This window comes from Malania oleifera, chromosome 8 (assembly GCF_029873635.1).
Source record: "Malania oleifera isolate guangnan ecotype guangnan chromosome 8, ASM2987363v1, whole genome shotgun sequence".
NCBI lineage: Eukaryota > Viridiplantae > Streptophyta > Magnoliopsida > Santalales > Ximeniaceae > Malania > Malania oleifera.
In genome coordinates, this window is record NC_080424.1 from 24,548,645 (window position 1) to 24,563,318 (window position 14,674).

Here is a 14,674-nt window from a genome sequence, read left to right on the forward strand (position 1 = left end):
TTCCTCTTGCACGTCAGCATTCCTGTTTTCTTTCATGTTTTCTCTTTGTACATGTCTTCCACTCAACATATGAGCCACATATTACAACATCTATGAGGTCTAAGTTAGTGAATAAGTTTGAGATCAAAGTGAGAAAGAGAGAGAAATTTCTTAGAGCCAAAATTTCCTCCATGGTTAAGTGAACTTACCTCTTTCATTCTCTCCTCCCCCCCCCCCCCTCTTGGTTCCTCTAGAATTAACCATCTTTGGGACATGGATCTCCTTATCAGGGAATATATAGTAGTGTTTACATTTGTGGACACATGCGTATTCAATTGCTCTTGGTGATTTTGGTGGATAGTTCCCATTTATTTCATTCCCTATATGAATTTAACATATAAGCAATGTGCATGCCTTGCACATGTACCTAAAAAAGCTCAATTGAGTAGGTCAACCTTTGAGGTCCAACATGCACGTGCTTTGGATGTGCACCCAAGTGAGGTCGATCTTTAAGGTTAGCCTTTGGGATGCACATGCTTATTAGGTGCACCTAAGTGAGGTTGGTCATGCACATGTGCTAAAGTGAGGTTGACCTTTGAGGTTGGCTATACACGTGGTTATCACATGCATCGAGGTAAGGTCAAACATGCACGTGCTTTTCACGTGCACCAAGGTGAGGTCAGCTTTTGAAGTCGACCTTTGAGATTAGCCATACAGGTGCTTATAATGTGTTCCAAGGTAAGTCCTTCCTTTAAGGTCCGCTACACACGCGCTTATCACATGCACCAAGGTGAGGTCCCCTTTAAGGCCGACTATGCACATGTTTTTCACGTGTGCCAAGGTGAGGTCGGCTTTTGAGGTCTGCCTTCGAGGTTGACCTTTGAAGTTGGCTATACATGTGCTTATCACATGCACTGACATGAGGTCGGCCAAGCATGTGCGCCAAGGTTAGGTAGGTTGTGCACATGCTTTTCATGTGTGCCAAGGTGAGGTCGACCTTTGAGATCGGCCATGCATGTGCTTATCACATGTGCCAAGGTCACACGCTTTCGTGTGCACCAAGGTGATGTTGGCCATGCACATGCTTTTTATGTGCGCCGAAGGGAGTTTGTCCTAAAAGTTCCCCTATGAATCTATATAAATATCATAGGAGAGATAAGAACTAATTCTTTTTTTTAAAAAAAAAAAAAAAAAGATCATTTTTGGCATCAATAAAGCAACTGAAAACCCATAACAATTTTACGTTATATAGTGGGAAAATGATTTCAAGGCAACTAAAAGCCCGTAACAATTTTACATTATAGAGTAGGAAAATGGTTTCAAGGCACCTTTACTGACTACTCTTCAAATTTACGTTATACAGTAGGATTATTCTTCTTCCTCAATTTTACGTTATATAGTAAGAAAAAGATTTCAAGGCGCCTTGACTGCCTTGGATTTGTGTTTCACTTCTTCTTCTTCTTCATCTTATTGGTTTAGTGGATTCTTATTACGTATTGGAGCGTATTGGAGCATAATGTGATGATTTCTTAGGGAGCTAATTTCCAATTTTGTGAACTGAAATTAAACTAGGTAAAGAGCAGAGTCCCTTTTTCATTCTTTTTCCTTTGATGCACATTTCTTTATTTGCAATTATTAAAACGAAGACAGTTTGACTCATCGTTGACTTGGTGCTATGCTTCATAATGGTTGTTGTACTAAAGCTTTCTTAGAACTCATTGCAAAGATAAAAAATCATAATGACGACAGTTCATAATGTAATGCTCCACAATAATTAAATTGAAGACAATTTGAAATGCTTGATGCCTACAAGTCCTCAGGGTGAAGCATGACTTTATGTTCCTAACTTATGCCACAAATAATAGCAAATAATGGCATGCACTTAAAGGCCTGGCTGTCTGAAGCCGGGAACACAACCCAAAAAAGGCTAGGGCATTATTTGGCATGCATTTGAATTTAGCTACTTTTTTGGTTCCCCTGTTTCTTTTTCAGAAGCCATTCCACCTCTAGATTTCATTAGTTTTATGTTAGTTTAGGATTCATTCATCAGAGACCACACCATTTATGTTGCAGCATAATTATGTGCTGTAAAAAATGTTTTGATACTATTTAACCAAGAATTTGAGTTCAGTTAGGGTTCACTTATAAATTTAGTCATCCTGCATTTGATAAAAGTTCTTTTCAATAAAAGTAATTTAGACTTGCGGATTTGATTTCTTAGGCAAAAAATATTGGACCTGCTTAATTTCTAGTAGTTTTACTCTATCTGCCTAAAAATGGTCGCATAGTTAATTGGCACAATAATATACATTTATTCTAAAGTTTTCCTTTGGGCTGCTCACAGAATTTTATAAATAATACAGTACTTTTTAATAAGAAAGAAGAACAATATATATTAAGAAGAATACCTCTTCAAAATATATATTAAGAATAACATAGACTACACACAAAAATCTGCATTACTTTGATGCTTGGGTCTCTACTATAATAGATTGAATGGTAGATCCCCCAGCAACTGCTTTAGCATCTCCCTCTTCCAATAATAGCTGAATATCAAAATCACATTAAAAAAAAAAAAAGAATAATAGAAACCACCAGGCGCAAAGGTCAAAGAAATAGACCCATGAGGTACAAAGGTCCAAAACCAATACAGCATAAATATTATGCTGCTGCTAACTTAAGACGAAGAAAAATGAAGCTGAAGAAAAAAACACTGGGCATTAGTGCATATGATGCCAAAATCTCAAGTGTAAAAGAAAATTTTCATTGATTCCAACATCAGGTAATCAAAAGGGTATGTTCCACTATAGCAGCTTCCTAAAAGGCTGAACTGATAATTCACAAAAACTATACAAATATATACACTGCTCGAAAAACATGGTGCAGCTATAGAAATAAAAACTATACCTAGAGATTTTGCAAAAATAATTGCAGGACGAACCAGCTGGGGTACAATGACAACCATCGTGTACAGTAATTCTAAGCTGCTAACTAAACACAAAGCTAGAGAAATGAATGAACGAGTGAACAAGGACTGCAGGACAAAAAAAAAAGGGAATTAGCTACCTTGCTTTTGGGATTTGGATTCAGAAGAATGGTTTTCTCCTGTACCATGAAGTTTGCAGGGATCATACGATCCATCTGAGCACCAATAATCTGGGACACTTAGGAAGTGTGTTGACATGAACTTCCTGAATCGCTTCTTATACTCTGTTGGAGAGATGACAGTAGGCATCATATGTTTAGGGACAACAAGTGAGGACTTAACCCATGTTTCGAGTTGCTTGTCCCAAGTATATTGCCTGAGATAATCAATAATGCCACAAACAAGTTCATGCCGCTGATTGTCCACCACCACAAGCAGAGAATAATCCATAACATTAACAGACTGCACACAAAACAGACATAAAAAACCATCAGCTGTCAAGTACATTTTTCACTTGATAAGCATGGGTGCTCTCTCTCTCTCTCTCTCTCTCTCTCTCTCCCTCTCATTGTTCGACTTACATAAATTATACTTAGGTTCTCTAATTTTGAACATGGACAACATAAATCATAATTAATGCGCCATATACTTAGGTCCTCAAATTTTGAAAATTAACAACATAAATCATAGTCAATGCACCCCACCACCAAATCTAAGACTAAAATTTGAGTTTTGGGAATTAATCTGAAAAATAGAAAAACAAACAAACAAGTAGGAAAAGTAAGATGGGCCATTTTAGAATCAGATTTGGGATTTTCTTGGGATTTGGGGAGTACTGGAGCAAAAGCAATTTATTTCAGTTGGTTGAGCTACAAACTCACTTTGAGGAAACTTGTGTCGTTCCAAACAGCCCGCTGCAGCAGACGCTTTGATTTATTGCTAACATACAAAGGAGAGATATTCATGTCATTAACAAAGTTCTGATCCAAAAGAACATCCTCAGAACTAGCACCAGCCGAATTGTATCGAGCATGCAGAGCCCCTTTAAGATCGTATTGACGAGTAACTTCTCGACCAAAAGTAAGATTCTCCATTACCATTAGATCATGCTTCATCTCTTTTCCATTTTTCATCCGTCTAACCTGCAAACAAACATATGCCAATTATTGCTTAGAATGAAGGCAAAGTCATCAAAGGTAAATTATTAGAGCAAACAAACCTGATAAATCCCCAGAATTTTTGCAAGGCAAGTCTGGCTCCCTGAATCGAAAGACTGATTGATGTGCTTAAAATAATCCAAAGCAAACTTCATGAATGAATCAAATTCTGTTTTCTTAATTTCCTTGATAATAAACCTGTCATCCAGTGTTTTAGCAAAGAAAGATTTACTCTTCCCACCTTTGGCATCCCAGTTTCTACAATGACTCAGTGAAGCAATATAATCAAGCTCAGATGGACAACATCGGCTTCGCAAATCATGAAACTGGTTCGCATAGAGACAAATTACTGAATATTTACCCTTTCTAGGTAATTTCCCAGCCCCCAGAGAGACTTCTGGGTGGAGAGCACTGAAGGAAACTAGAGAATTCAACAAAGTAAGCCCATCAAAACTAGATAGGCGCGACTCTTCTGAAGAGACATTTGATGTAGAATGAGGTCCATCAGAATCCAAAGAACCAGTTGCAGGACAATGTGTCGCAATTTGAGGCAGGCCATGAGAACTCTCTGTTGTTTTAGGGGTCATTCCTTTGACTTTCCTAGAATCCTCAACTGGATCTTCTCTAATTACAGGTGAATCCTTCAACAAGGCCAGAGCGCAGGCAATTATGCTTGAGAGCTCATCCTCAAAATCCAACACCATAAAATCATCATTGCCGAGACAAATGTGCAACCTTGACCCCTCCTCACTGATCAATTGATGACTTAATGGCAAGATTTCTGAAGTATGGCTGCTAATAGGTTCAAATTTCGGCAAATATCCTCGCTGGAGATCCTTCGTGCAGTCCTGTCGAATCTCTGAGAAGGGAGTCCAGACATATTCCCTTGAACTTTCCAAATTGGATAGCGGAAAATGCAGAGAATTTCCCCTTCGAAATATGTGCATGTCAACATTGCAGGTTTTTTCCCCAAGATCATCAATAATTGGAATAATTCCACCCGATTCTAAAAGTTCAGACGAGGGAAAATCTTCTTCTCCACAATTTTCGGCTGCAGAAGGAAGATGTGCAGAGATATTATCTCTCTCCAAGAAACCTTGGTCAACCAAATCATCTGGGCTTAAACTCCCCACAGCAGACCTCTTAATATCCTGAATCTTGGTTGTGTTGAACAGATCATTTTCCTCTTGAGATCCTTCAAGTGGACCTTCAACTGGTATATCTACGTTTGGAAATTCACTTTCTTCTAGAGATGTTTCCAACTTAAATTTTACCTCTGTGCCATCATGTGAAACTTCACAGCCATTTGCTGTTTGTTCATGTCTTCGACTAGCAACTTCAGCATCTAAATTATATTGCCCTTTCACTGCTTTATCCAGTCTTCTGCCATCAATCATTCTGGATTTAGAAGTGAGCAGAAAGTGCAAACGTCGATCCCACACGCATGATTCAAGCAGAAGTTCCCAGAGCAATCGATTCAGGCTCAGAAGCTTGCATACAGTCTTGCCTGAATCCCCATTCTTAACATTCCTAATGTTTACCTAATATTTTTTTATTGTGAATGATGGAGAAAAAAGAACTTAGATTTTGCAACATGCAAAAAAGAAACATTACCAAATGATAGATGATAACAGTAACTATACACAAAACACACCAAAACAAAGCCAAAAAAAAAAAAAAAGACGACGTATCTCCAATTTCAACAACACTAACCTCAAACTCGGATCTTTCCTGCTTTAACATATATTCAATATCAGATAAATTTGTCAAACCACTGAGGTTCAGAGCCATATCATCGAATCGAGATCCAATACGCTGCAGAGTGTTCTCCACCTCCACAAACAGCAGTATCCCTTTCTCATGCACCTTGAAACAAAGCAGAAAATAAAAAATAAATAAATTCAACTTCTAATTATAGGAAAGGAAAATAGTCGGGAAAAAAATGCCACTTCCTGTACTGTTCAAAAAGACATTAAAGCATCATCAGATTTAAACAAAAAAAAAAAAAAGACTTTGACATACATTCTCAATTTCCTTATCCAGCCAGCTTTTTCTAATTGAATTGCTGAAGTCCAGCTTCTGAGGTGGCAAGGCCACAGAATAAGTTACCACGGGCGAGTATCTGAACATTGCAACCATCGACCCTAATCTGCATGATGCACAGATATAGCTTAGAGTTGCGAGAGCCTAAAAACATATAAGCTAGTTGTATGCAGGATGAATATGGAACCAACAAACAAGGAATGGAATGTAGCTCATTTGTATCTTGCAACTGTAACTGATACGGTGCATTACAGCACCAGTGTGCATTAATATCTGAAAGTTCTCATATTAACTGATATGGTGCATACAACTGATAAGATACATGCCTGAATGTCACTCCACCTTGAAAATGTTTTCCAAGCCCAACCATATTCTAACCACCAAACCACCCCCCCAAACCCCTCATTCAGCTCTTCAGAAAATGGAAATCCATTCTTTGAACAGAAATTGATTTTTCTCTTATCAAACACAGCTTAAAAGACAACAAAACAATTGAATCTTAGTTGACGTTACTAGAATCATCCATACCCAAAGAAGTACAGAAAGTCCCATTCAAGGGAATGCCCACAGCCAGATGTTGTAAATGAAGAATCAAGTGCAAAGCTCATCTCCAAGAACTTTCCGAATGACAACCCCCGGGCAGCAGTGGATATTAGCACCCTTTTAGTAGATTTTGAGATTCCATTCCTAGGTTTACATTTACCACAGCGACTCCACATCCAAAGCTTTCCTTCTGCTTCCCCAGGCAGCTGCTTTCCTGTATGAAGCCGCTTAACTTGTATAGTAAGCTGCTTCTTATGGTGTGCATAATAGTAAAAATGGGCTTCGGGCAGTTCACCACAAGTTGTGCAATGATGCCTCTACATAATGCAAAAGTTTAAATCAGTGGAAACCAAGTCAATAGGACATAATTTATTTTTATTTTTATTTTTAAAAAAAGTTAAGAACGCAAAAGAAATTCCCAGAAAAGTTACTAGACCAAAGACCAATCATATCCTGCTACATTATGGATATAAGGATTGCACTAGAAATCACAAAAAATCTTTTCATCCAAGGAAGTTACTTGAAATCGGAAAAAATAATTTCATCCATAGAAATTACTAAGCAAGCTTCAGCACCCTGCTGTTGTGAATCATTCTTTTATTTCTCAGTGATTTGGTGAAAAGTCCCCAAAGAAATGCCATCATGCTTAACTCATATAGAAGCAAACAGTAAGTCATACTGCATTTGGGAACTTGAATTTCAGGCCTTGGATTTGGACAAAACTCAATACCCCTTCTCATGGAATTTTTTCCAAGTCCACACAACTCCAAATCCAAATCTCCAAATCCATGTTCCCAAACACCACATTATAGAATTTAAAGTGCCTCAATAGATAAAATTTACAGAAACCTGATTGAGTAAATTATCTTCCAAAAACTTTCCAAGGGGAACATCAAAATTCTTATAGAACTTTATACGAGAAAAATGGCTCTGCTCACAAATAGTCCCCCTCAACACATTACGACTAGACATCAGAACCAGGATACTCTGAGAATCCAACAGTGTGCCAATGTTATTAGATGAAATCTGGTCTTCATCATGCGCATCAGACTTTCTTGTGTTCAAAGGGACATCTTCACAGCTCCATGAAAAAGACGAGAGTGCTCGCTCCCTATCAATTAACTTCTCTTCATCAGAACTACACCTTTGTTCCACATCACAAAAGTCAAGTGCCACTGGAGATGTTAAAACTGGAGCAGCAATTGTCATCTGACTATCTTGTTTCCTTCCACTGAAGCAAAAGTATGAGGACAGGGGCTGAAAGGAAGGAGAGAAGAGAGGGTAGCTGTTTCCTATAACTTTCTTCAAAGATGCTTGAAGATATGGTATGTTAAAAAATATAGCTGGGTTGTATGGCTGGCAAGATATTGTGGAACTGCCTTCCACTCCCAGACTTGATATCTCCGACCCACCATTGGAAATGGGAATATCAATTGTACATAATGAAGAAGGTTTGTCAGTATGCTCCTCAAGACAAGAAACACTTGAATTTACAGGGCCAACAAATGAGGATTGTTGATCGATTGGTGAGGAATTTTCAGCTCCTATAAAAGGAATGGTATAGAACATTGCTCTTTGATCAGCAAGGAAAGAAGTCTCCAGTATTAAATGGTATGCCATGACAAATGCACAGTAAACAACAGATTTAATCTTCTTCAATTCATCACTGTGACTCCCCCTTAGTAAAATCTGAAACATAAGAATCATGAAAACCATCTATCCATTAAGTTGAGCGCTTTCAACAGAAATACTGTAAGAACTGCCTACCAAAAATTCAAATTAACCTTCTAGAATGTATGAGAAAACTAGCATAAAAAGGGATATGCTCACCGTACAACCAAGACGAGTAGGACAGCCCTCAAGGAACATCAAGGTCTTACTTGGCCGCTTTCCCCCTTCACCAGAGGTTGCATGTTCTTCAATGAATTTTTCAAAATGAAAGTACTCACACTGTTTTAGTTTGTGGCCCATCAGAGTGTCAGAGGATGAAATTGGGGAACCAATACAACGAGCAATTCTTTCCAAGCGATGGAGCTTCATATCAAACACTAGTGTGATTCCTTTTTTGAGAATAAATTCTTGCACATCACGAGAAACAGTTTTCTCCACTAAAACCACATTTGGATGGCACATTTCAATCATTTCTACCACAGAATTCAAAGAGTTCTCTTCCTGTTTGTAAACATATTGTTAGAACACATAGTAGTACACTTTACCAAGATAAAGGCTGAGAACATTCCAATCTTATTACCTGTTCCATTAAATTAAATGACGACAACCTACTCAAACACTGTCCAAGCATGCCCCGGATCAGCAACAATCTAGGATTCCTGTACTTGGTTGGCATGTGCTTGTGAGCAGCATGCTTTTTAAAGACCACTCCTTTTATTACCTGACTGCAAAATCAAAAAAGTTGGTTTAATTTTCAAATATACTCTTGGAACCTTGATGAAACGTATGCAGGATTTTGGCACTGTATTAATAAACACTCAATTGCAATTTATATATGCAGTATTCAAAATAGGGCTTGACAAAAAAGCCATTTGATACTTGTGTGTGCATGTTTCTCCACTAACAACACATTAACTAGGCATTTAACGAATGAAATCACATTCCTAGAATCCTATAGATGGAAATAAGACTCCATTCCCATGGGAATTCAAGGTTAACAAAGAAATAAGAATGCCATTCCGCAAAGCTTCCTTGAAGCAAACAGCTAGAAAATGTGTCAAAAAACTAGTCTATTTAAGTAGTGCAACTTGCCAAAAAGGGGAAGGCATAAATTTATTTCCCGGTTAAGTCCAGGGGTTCTCGACAACCAGAAAATACTAATTTACTCATATTTGATCAAAAAACCTTTCAGGAATAAAGCATGTGTTTCATGAAAACAATTACCACTAACATCAAGATGGATTCCCATAATGGAATGGAACTAGTGTCACTATTCTATATCAGATATGTACTAGGGAGATATTGGGCTATTAGTTCATTCAAACTCCAACCATGTGAGGCACCTTATATAGGATAAAACCATAAGGCTAGTGGATCAAAGCAGGTAATACCTAACTGGAGTTAGGCCGAGATCATTACATTTGGTATCATAGCCACCTCGGGGTACTATCATGTGGGTCGACCCGACACAGAAGTGTGGGCCGCTCTGACGAAGGAATCAAAGATCAATTGAGAGAGCATGTCATAGTCCCACTTCAAATGTATACTAGGAATACTTTGGACTTATAAGATTGGTTTAGACTCCAACTATAGAGGCACCTTTTATAGGACAAAACCGTGAGGCAAATGGGTCAAAGCAGACAATACCTCACTAGAGTGGCCAAGACTATTACAACAGAGAATGGAATGAAATAAAGTAAAAAAGTAAATTGAGAATATTAAAAAATCAAATAATAAATTAGATTTTATTCCATCCAAATCTGATGCCATTCCCTTTCTACGTACGAAACATGTAATAGCGTCTCGAGAACATGTAATAGCGTCTTTTCTCGAGATAAAAAATTAGAAAGGCATACAGCTAATAAACCCTTCAAAGAAATGCAAATATGTGTCCAATTATAAACTTAGGCTGCCTATTTGGTCCAATAAACGTTTACTAGAAACTGAAAAATCACTGGAATAAGCATACCACCTTTGGCTGCGAGACCCGCTTGCGATACACTTCACCTTGACATAGCCACTTGGATCCATCGCTTTACCCTCAGTAGCAGCTGGCTTCACAAATGAGGCAGCCTGCCATGATAAGCAAGTGACCACATCTACCCAACTTTCACAATCGTCATTTGAAAGGGCAACACCAACAGATTTGAGAAGTTGACCCACAAGGGCCTTTAACTTCCCAATCATCACCTCTACCACTGCTTTTTGCCATTCCTCTTTAAAACAGTAGCTTCCAATGTCTTCTCCAAATTTACACAAAGAACTTGGCTTGCCCCACTTTGTTCCATCACCACACTCGTCGTCATAGTCATCATTATTAGCCACACCACCTTCCATGTCATCATCTAAATCTTCTGGTTCAGGGGGTTCCCAAATTTCGGCATCCAATTCTTTATCAAAAGAATGAGGCACATTTGTTCCTTGACTAACTTCATTAAACGATCCACCAACACTTTCAATAGCATTATCTGTTGCTTCTTGACTATTACTAATAATTTCTACATCTCTTGCAGAGTATTCAAGATCACCCTGAATTTTTTCCTTAAGGTTGTTTTCCATTGTTGCGGTAGCTCTATCACTTCCGTCTAAAGTAGTTGCCAAGCTTGAATTCTGCAAATGTCCATCCAGTCCAAAACTGACAATCTTATTACAGCCATCTGAAGAACCCTCCACTTGATTACTCCTAAAAATTCAAATGGGAACAAAACTGAATGAGCCACCAAGAAAAAACAACAATTCACCAGTAGTATTTTCCAAATATCAGAGAGAGAGGAGCGAATTGCTGTTGTACCTGCCATAGGAGATTATATCAACAGACGACTCACCTGAAAGGCGAGAAGATGAAAGATAACACAACACTAATCATACTCATAGGCAAATAGCAGTCTAGATTGTTTGCTTTGTGAAGACATATCCAAAGGGGGAAAACTTACTGCAGCTTGAAACGCAGCTATCAGTGCTCGACAGAGGAACTGTGGGACTGATCAAAGGTGTTGTATAGGGACTGAAATCATCCTGCTTTACAGATTCTTGCTCATGCTTCTCTATACACAATTTACAAGGCGAATAGGGGTCTCCGCAATTTATTTGTAAGGAATTCTCATGATCTTGATTATTATTGCACTGCTTTTCCTTCGCCAATTCCAGGCCGCAAAACTGGCACATATTACACATCTAATCCCAAAAAACTCCTCCTGTCCTGCTATCCGATTCTGGATAAGATTAAAAAATAATCGCCAATATGATTCAAGAAAAATGGAAAATTAGTTTCTAAAAAGAATAAAAAATAAAGCATTCTCTCAAATTATATTAATATCTAAAGCTTCCCCAGAGAATTGAAATGAAAAGCTCACATGCTCCAAAGCATAACCCCAACCCTCGGAATCAAAATCAAAAGTTTATTAGTCTTCCGCTATACCAAAAATGCTTAAATTCCATAAACAAACAAAAAGGACATTAAAAAAGTGAATAGAAAGTAAAAGCCCAAGAATCAATTATCCAACCTTTCAATCGCAGGAAATACCATAGAACCGAAAGAAGAAGAAGAAGAAGAAGAAGAAGAAGAAGAAGAAGAAATCGCGAATATGAACATATATAAAAGCTTCAGAAAAGGACCCAGATTTCAAAAAAGCAAAGACACCCGTGTGGGAAAAACTCTGGAAAAGGATAACAAAAGAATTCGAAGGCAAATTAACATTTCCATCTTTAAAAATGGAAATACTTAAGCAAATAAAAGCATTACTTATTATTGAAGAAACTCGGTGAACAAGAACACGATGGCCTCCAAAACTGTCTCAAGTATCATCACCATCATCGTTGGCTCTGCTTCACCTTCTTCTTTAATCTTTGTCTCGAAAGAAAGCAAAGCATAAGGAGAATTTCGGGTTCAGAAGTAAGAGTGGGTGAGAGTTAAGGATTAACAAAAAAATAAAAACGAAATAAAAAAGGGTTGAAGAACAGAAGGAACTAGGCCGAAAGCGTGTAGTGCGGGGTCCGCCGGCCTACAGCTACTAGTTTGCAAGTGCAGACTAGTTAACACGGATTGAAAGGACGGTGCCCGACATCTGTGCATGAAAGTCAAAAACTGAAGCTGGATATTTGGAGAAATGACGATAAATGTTTTTGAAAGAAACGATGATCATTAATACTTCTGCCAAAGATTACGAGAGCATTTGTCTCTAGGCATTAGTAGGCCAATCATTCTAACAAGAAATCAAAGAGCAGCACTCGTATTAGGTGCATACCTTGCAGCCTCATTTAATCATTCTTGCAGATACAAACTAGTACGTATTGAACTTTGTTGTTAATCATTTAGTATATATATAATATATATATATATATATATATACATTTTTTCTTTTTCATTTCCACCACTTCACTCCATCAAAAATTTTATGGGGCTACTAGTGTCCTTAGGGATTGCCCACACTTCTATTCGATCCTTATATTGTTTTATTTTCCTATATTTTTTATTATTATGAGTGTATAAACATCATATGCCCAAATAAATTTATATTAATTTTCTTATAATATTATTCATATCACATCATATTAAAGCTGTATTAGCTTGCAATGTATCTATGTAGATGAATAAGAAGATAATTTCATATAGCATATATAGGAACATCAATTTTAAGTGTCAAAATCGAAGAATGAATAATACTGGTAAATATTTCTATCAGTAAGGTGGAATGTATAGCTCTTATCAATGCTGGATGTACGTGGTCTTGTACAAAAATTAGATTTCCAAAAGTAACTTGGGAATAAGAATCTTCAAGTTATAATTGATAATAATGCATTACTCCATTTATCAGATAATTTTCTTTTGGCAAGTAAATTCCTTAGGAAACATCAACCATTAACGATATTTTCAGAAGAAATAATCCTAAATAATCATTTCATTTTAAAGTCCTCAGGTACTATTATAAACCCTTTCTAAATAGGAACTATAATTTGTAGTTTAAATTTATATTATAATACTATAACTTTTTAAATTATTACTATCCTACTTTATTGTAATGTTGATTTAAACATAATACTCAAGTAATAAAAACAAGTAACACCATATTAAATATTGTAACTACAAAAAAGAATTCAAGAAAAAAAAACGAGTCGATGTATCTAAGTACTTTCAATACAAAAATTTCAAATCAATTAGAATATCTCACAATTGTCTTTCTTTGGAGAATTTTCATATTTTGGAACCATTTCATAATTAATTCATTTTCAATTCAATCAAATATTTCTCTCTCAATGCACATAACCAAGTAGTCATTCATCCAAGCATCTATTTTATAATTACAAAGTCCATTTTTCATAATTTTCATTCTAGAAAATACCCTTTCTACATTGCTATTACAACTCACGATATCAATGCGACTTCACAATTAATAAAGCTAATGGATAATTAAAATCATGCCTCCACACCAACAAACAAGTGGGAGTGGCAGGATTTTTTTTTTTTTTTTTCTTTCTCTCAATACCCGCCTTTAGTTTTGTAGACTATCGTACAAGGTAGAGCTCAATGCCCGCACCTCCAATTTCGACAAGCTAGCGAGAACCCTAAAATAAACAACTAGTTTAACCTTGAGAGGGAATTATGGATCACTAACGGTATCCCCACTGTACGTGGTTGCCTTGGGGACAATTTCTCTCTTAATTGCGCAGGAATATGAACAAAAATATATGTTATCTCAGCTAACTTTTTTGCAAAGTAATCAATTCCTCTAAAATTCAAAATGCACAACTAGAACACAAATCTACATAAGAAGTCTCAAATTGATTGTGTGATCAAAAGAGAATAAATTTTTTTAAGACAAATCATCTTCTGCTTATCTAAAGCCAAGAAAAAAACATTGTTTGAATTAAGTCATGCCACACAGAAGTAATTCAACTACTCTTTTTTAAGTTGCATAGATATGATGCTTTAAAATATATTAACACAATAGCAGTGCAACTTTGTTACTTGTTGAGCTTTACACAGTGTTCGCCCAATGATGACAAAAAATTCACCCCATGTTGAGAATTTCAATATAACAATTGTTAAAAAACTATGAGACTTCATCTATTAAAGGTTTTCATCCATCCTCTCGCATATTTTATAATAGCTCCTTTGATACCTCAATCAATTTCATGGCAGTAATGATATCACGGTCTTTCCTTTGCAGTGGTACTGACAATTCATTTCTAAATCCAAAAATATTTTTCATTAATTGTAAAGTGAATACAAAATCAAATGATTATAACTAATCTAGCACACTAATAACTTCAACTCTTTACTCTAAATATGAACCATGTTCCATAGATAATGATGTTGTGCAAGTTAATGCATGCAGAAACATGATTGTGCAATGCA

General features: G+C 36.8%; 1 protein-coding gene across 4 annotated transcripts; it reads right to left on the bottom strand.

Moving 5' to 3' along the window:
• Positions 1-2,271: 2,271 nt before the first annotated feature.
• LOC131161809 (putative 1-phosphatidylinositol-3-phosphate 5-kinase FAB1D) lies at positions 2,272-12,587 on the bottom strand. Of its 4 annotated transcripts, none has more exons than XM_058117791.1 (14): positions 12,564-12,587; positions 11,253-11,518; positions 11,111-11,144; positions 10,292-11,002; positions 8,900-9,044; positions 8,479-8,820; positions 7,498-8,337; positions 6,634-6,965; positions 6,085-6,211; positions 5,776-5,928; positions 4,125-5,603; positions 3,787-4,047; positions 3,046-3,367; positions 2,272-2,525 (listed from the first exon to the last, which is right to left on the bottom strand). In XM_058117791.1, exons 2-14 carry the CDS (start codon positions 11,491-11,493, stop codon positions 2,500-2,502), a joined length of 5,013 nt encoding a protein of 1,670 aa, XP_057973774.1. In that variant the 5' UTR covers positions 11,494-11,518; positions 12,564-12,587; the 3' UTR covers positions 2,272-2,499. The 4 variants fall into 4 exon arrangements, with proteins under 4 accessions (XP_057973774.1, XP_057973776.1, XP_057973773.1 ...); XM_058117793.1 differs by lacking the exon at positions 12,564-12,587 and adding an exon at positions 12,062-12,322 and having other exon boundaries at positions 11,253-11,531; XM_058117790.1 differs by lacking the exon at positions 12,564-12,587 and adding an exon at positions 12,062-12,303.
• Between the last annotated feature and the right edge of the window lie 2,087 nt (positions 12,588-14,674).

Excerpts from the sequence above, each read along its gene's own strand:
- LOC131161809 (XM_058117791.1), bottom strand. The coding sequence starts at position 11,493 with ATGTGTAATATGTGCCAGTTTTGCGGCCTGGAATTGGCGAAGGAAAAG. Across the intron at positions 11,145-11,252 it reads TAGCTGCGTTTCAAGCTGCA|GTGAGTCGTCTGTTGATATA; the intron begins GTAAGTTTTCCC and ends CTCGCCTTTCAG. Across the intron at positions 6,212-6,633 it reads GACTTTCTGTACTTCTTTGG|ATTAGGGTCGATGGTTGCAA; the intron begins GTATGGATGATT and ends TGCATCATGCAG.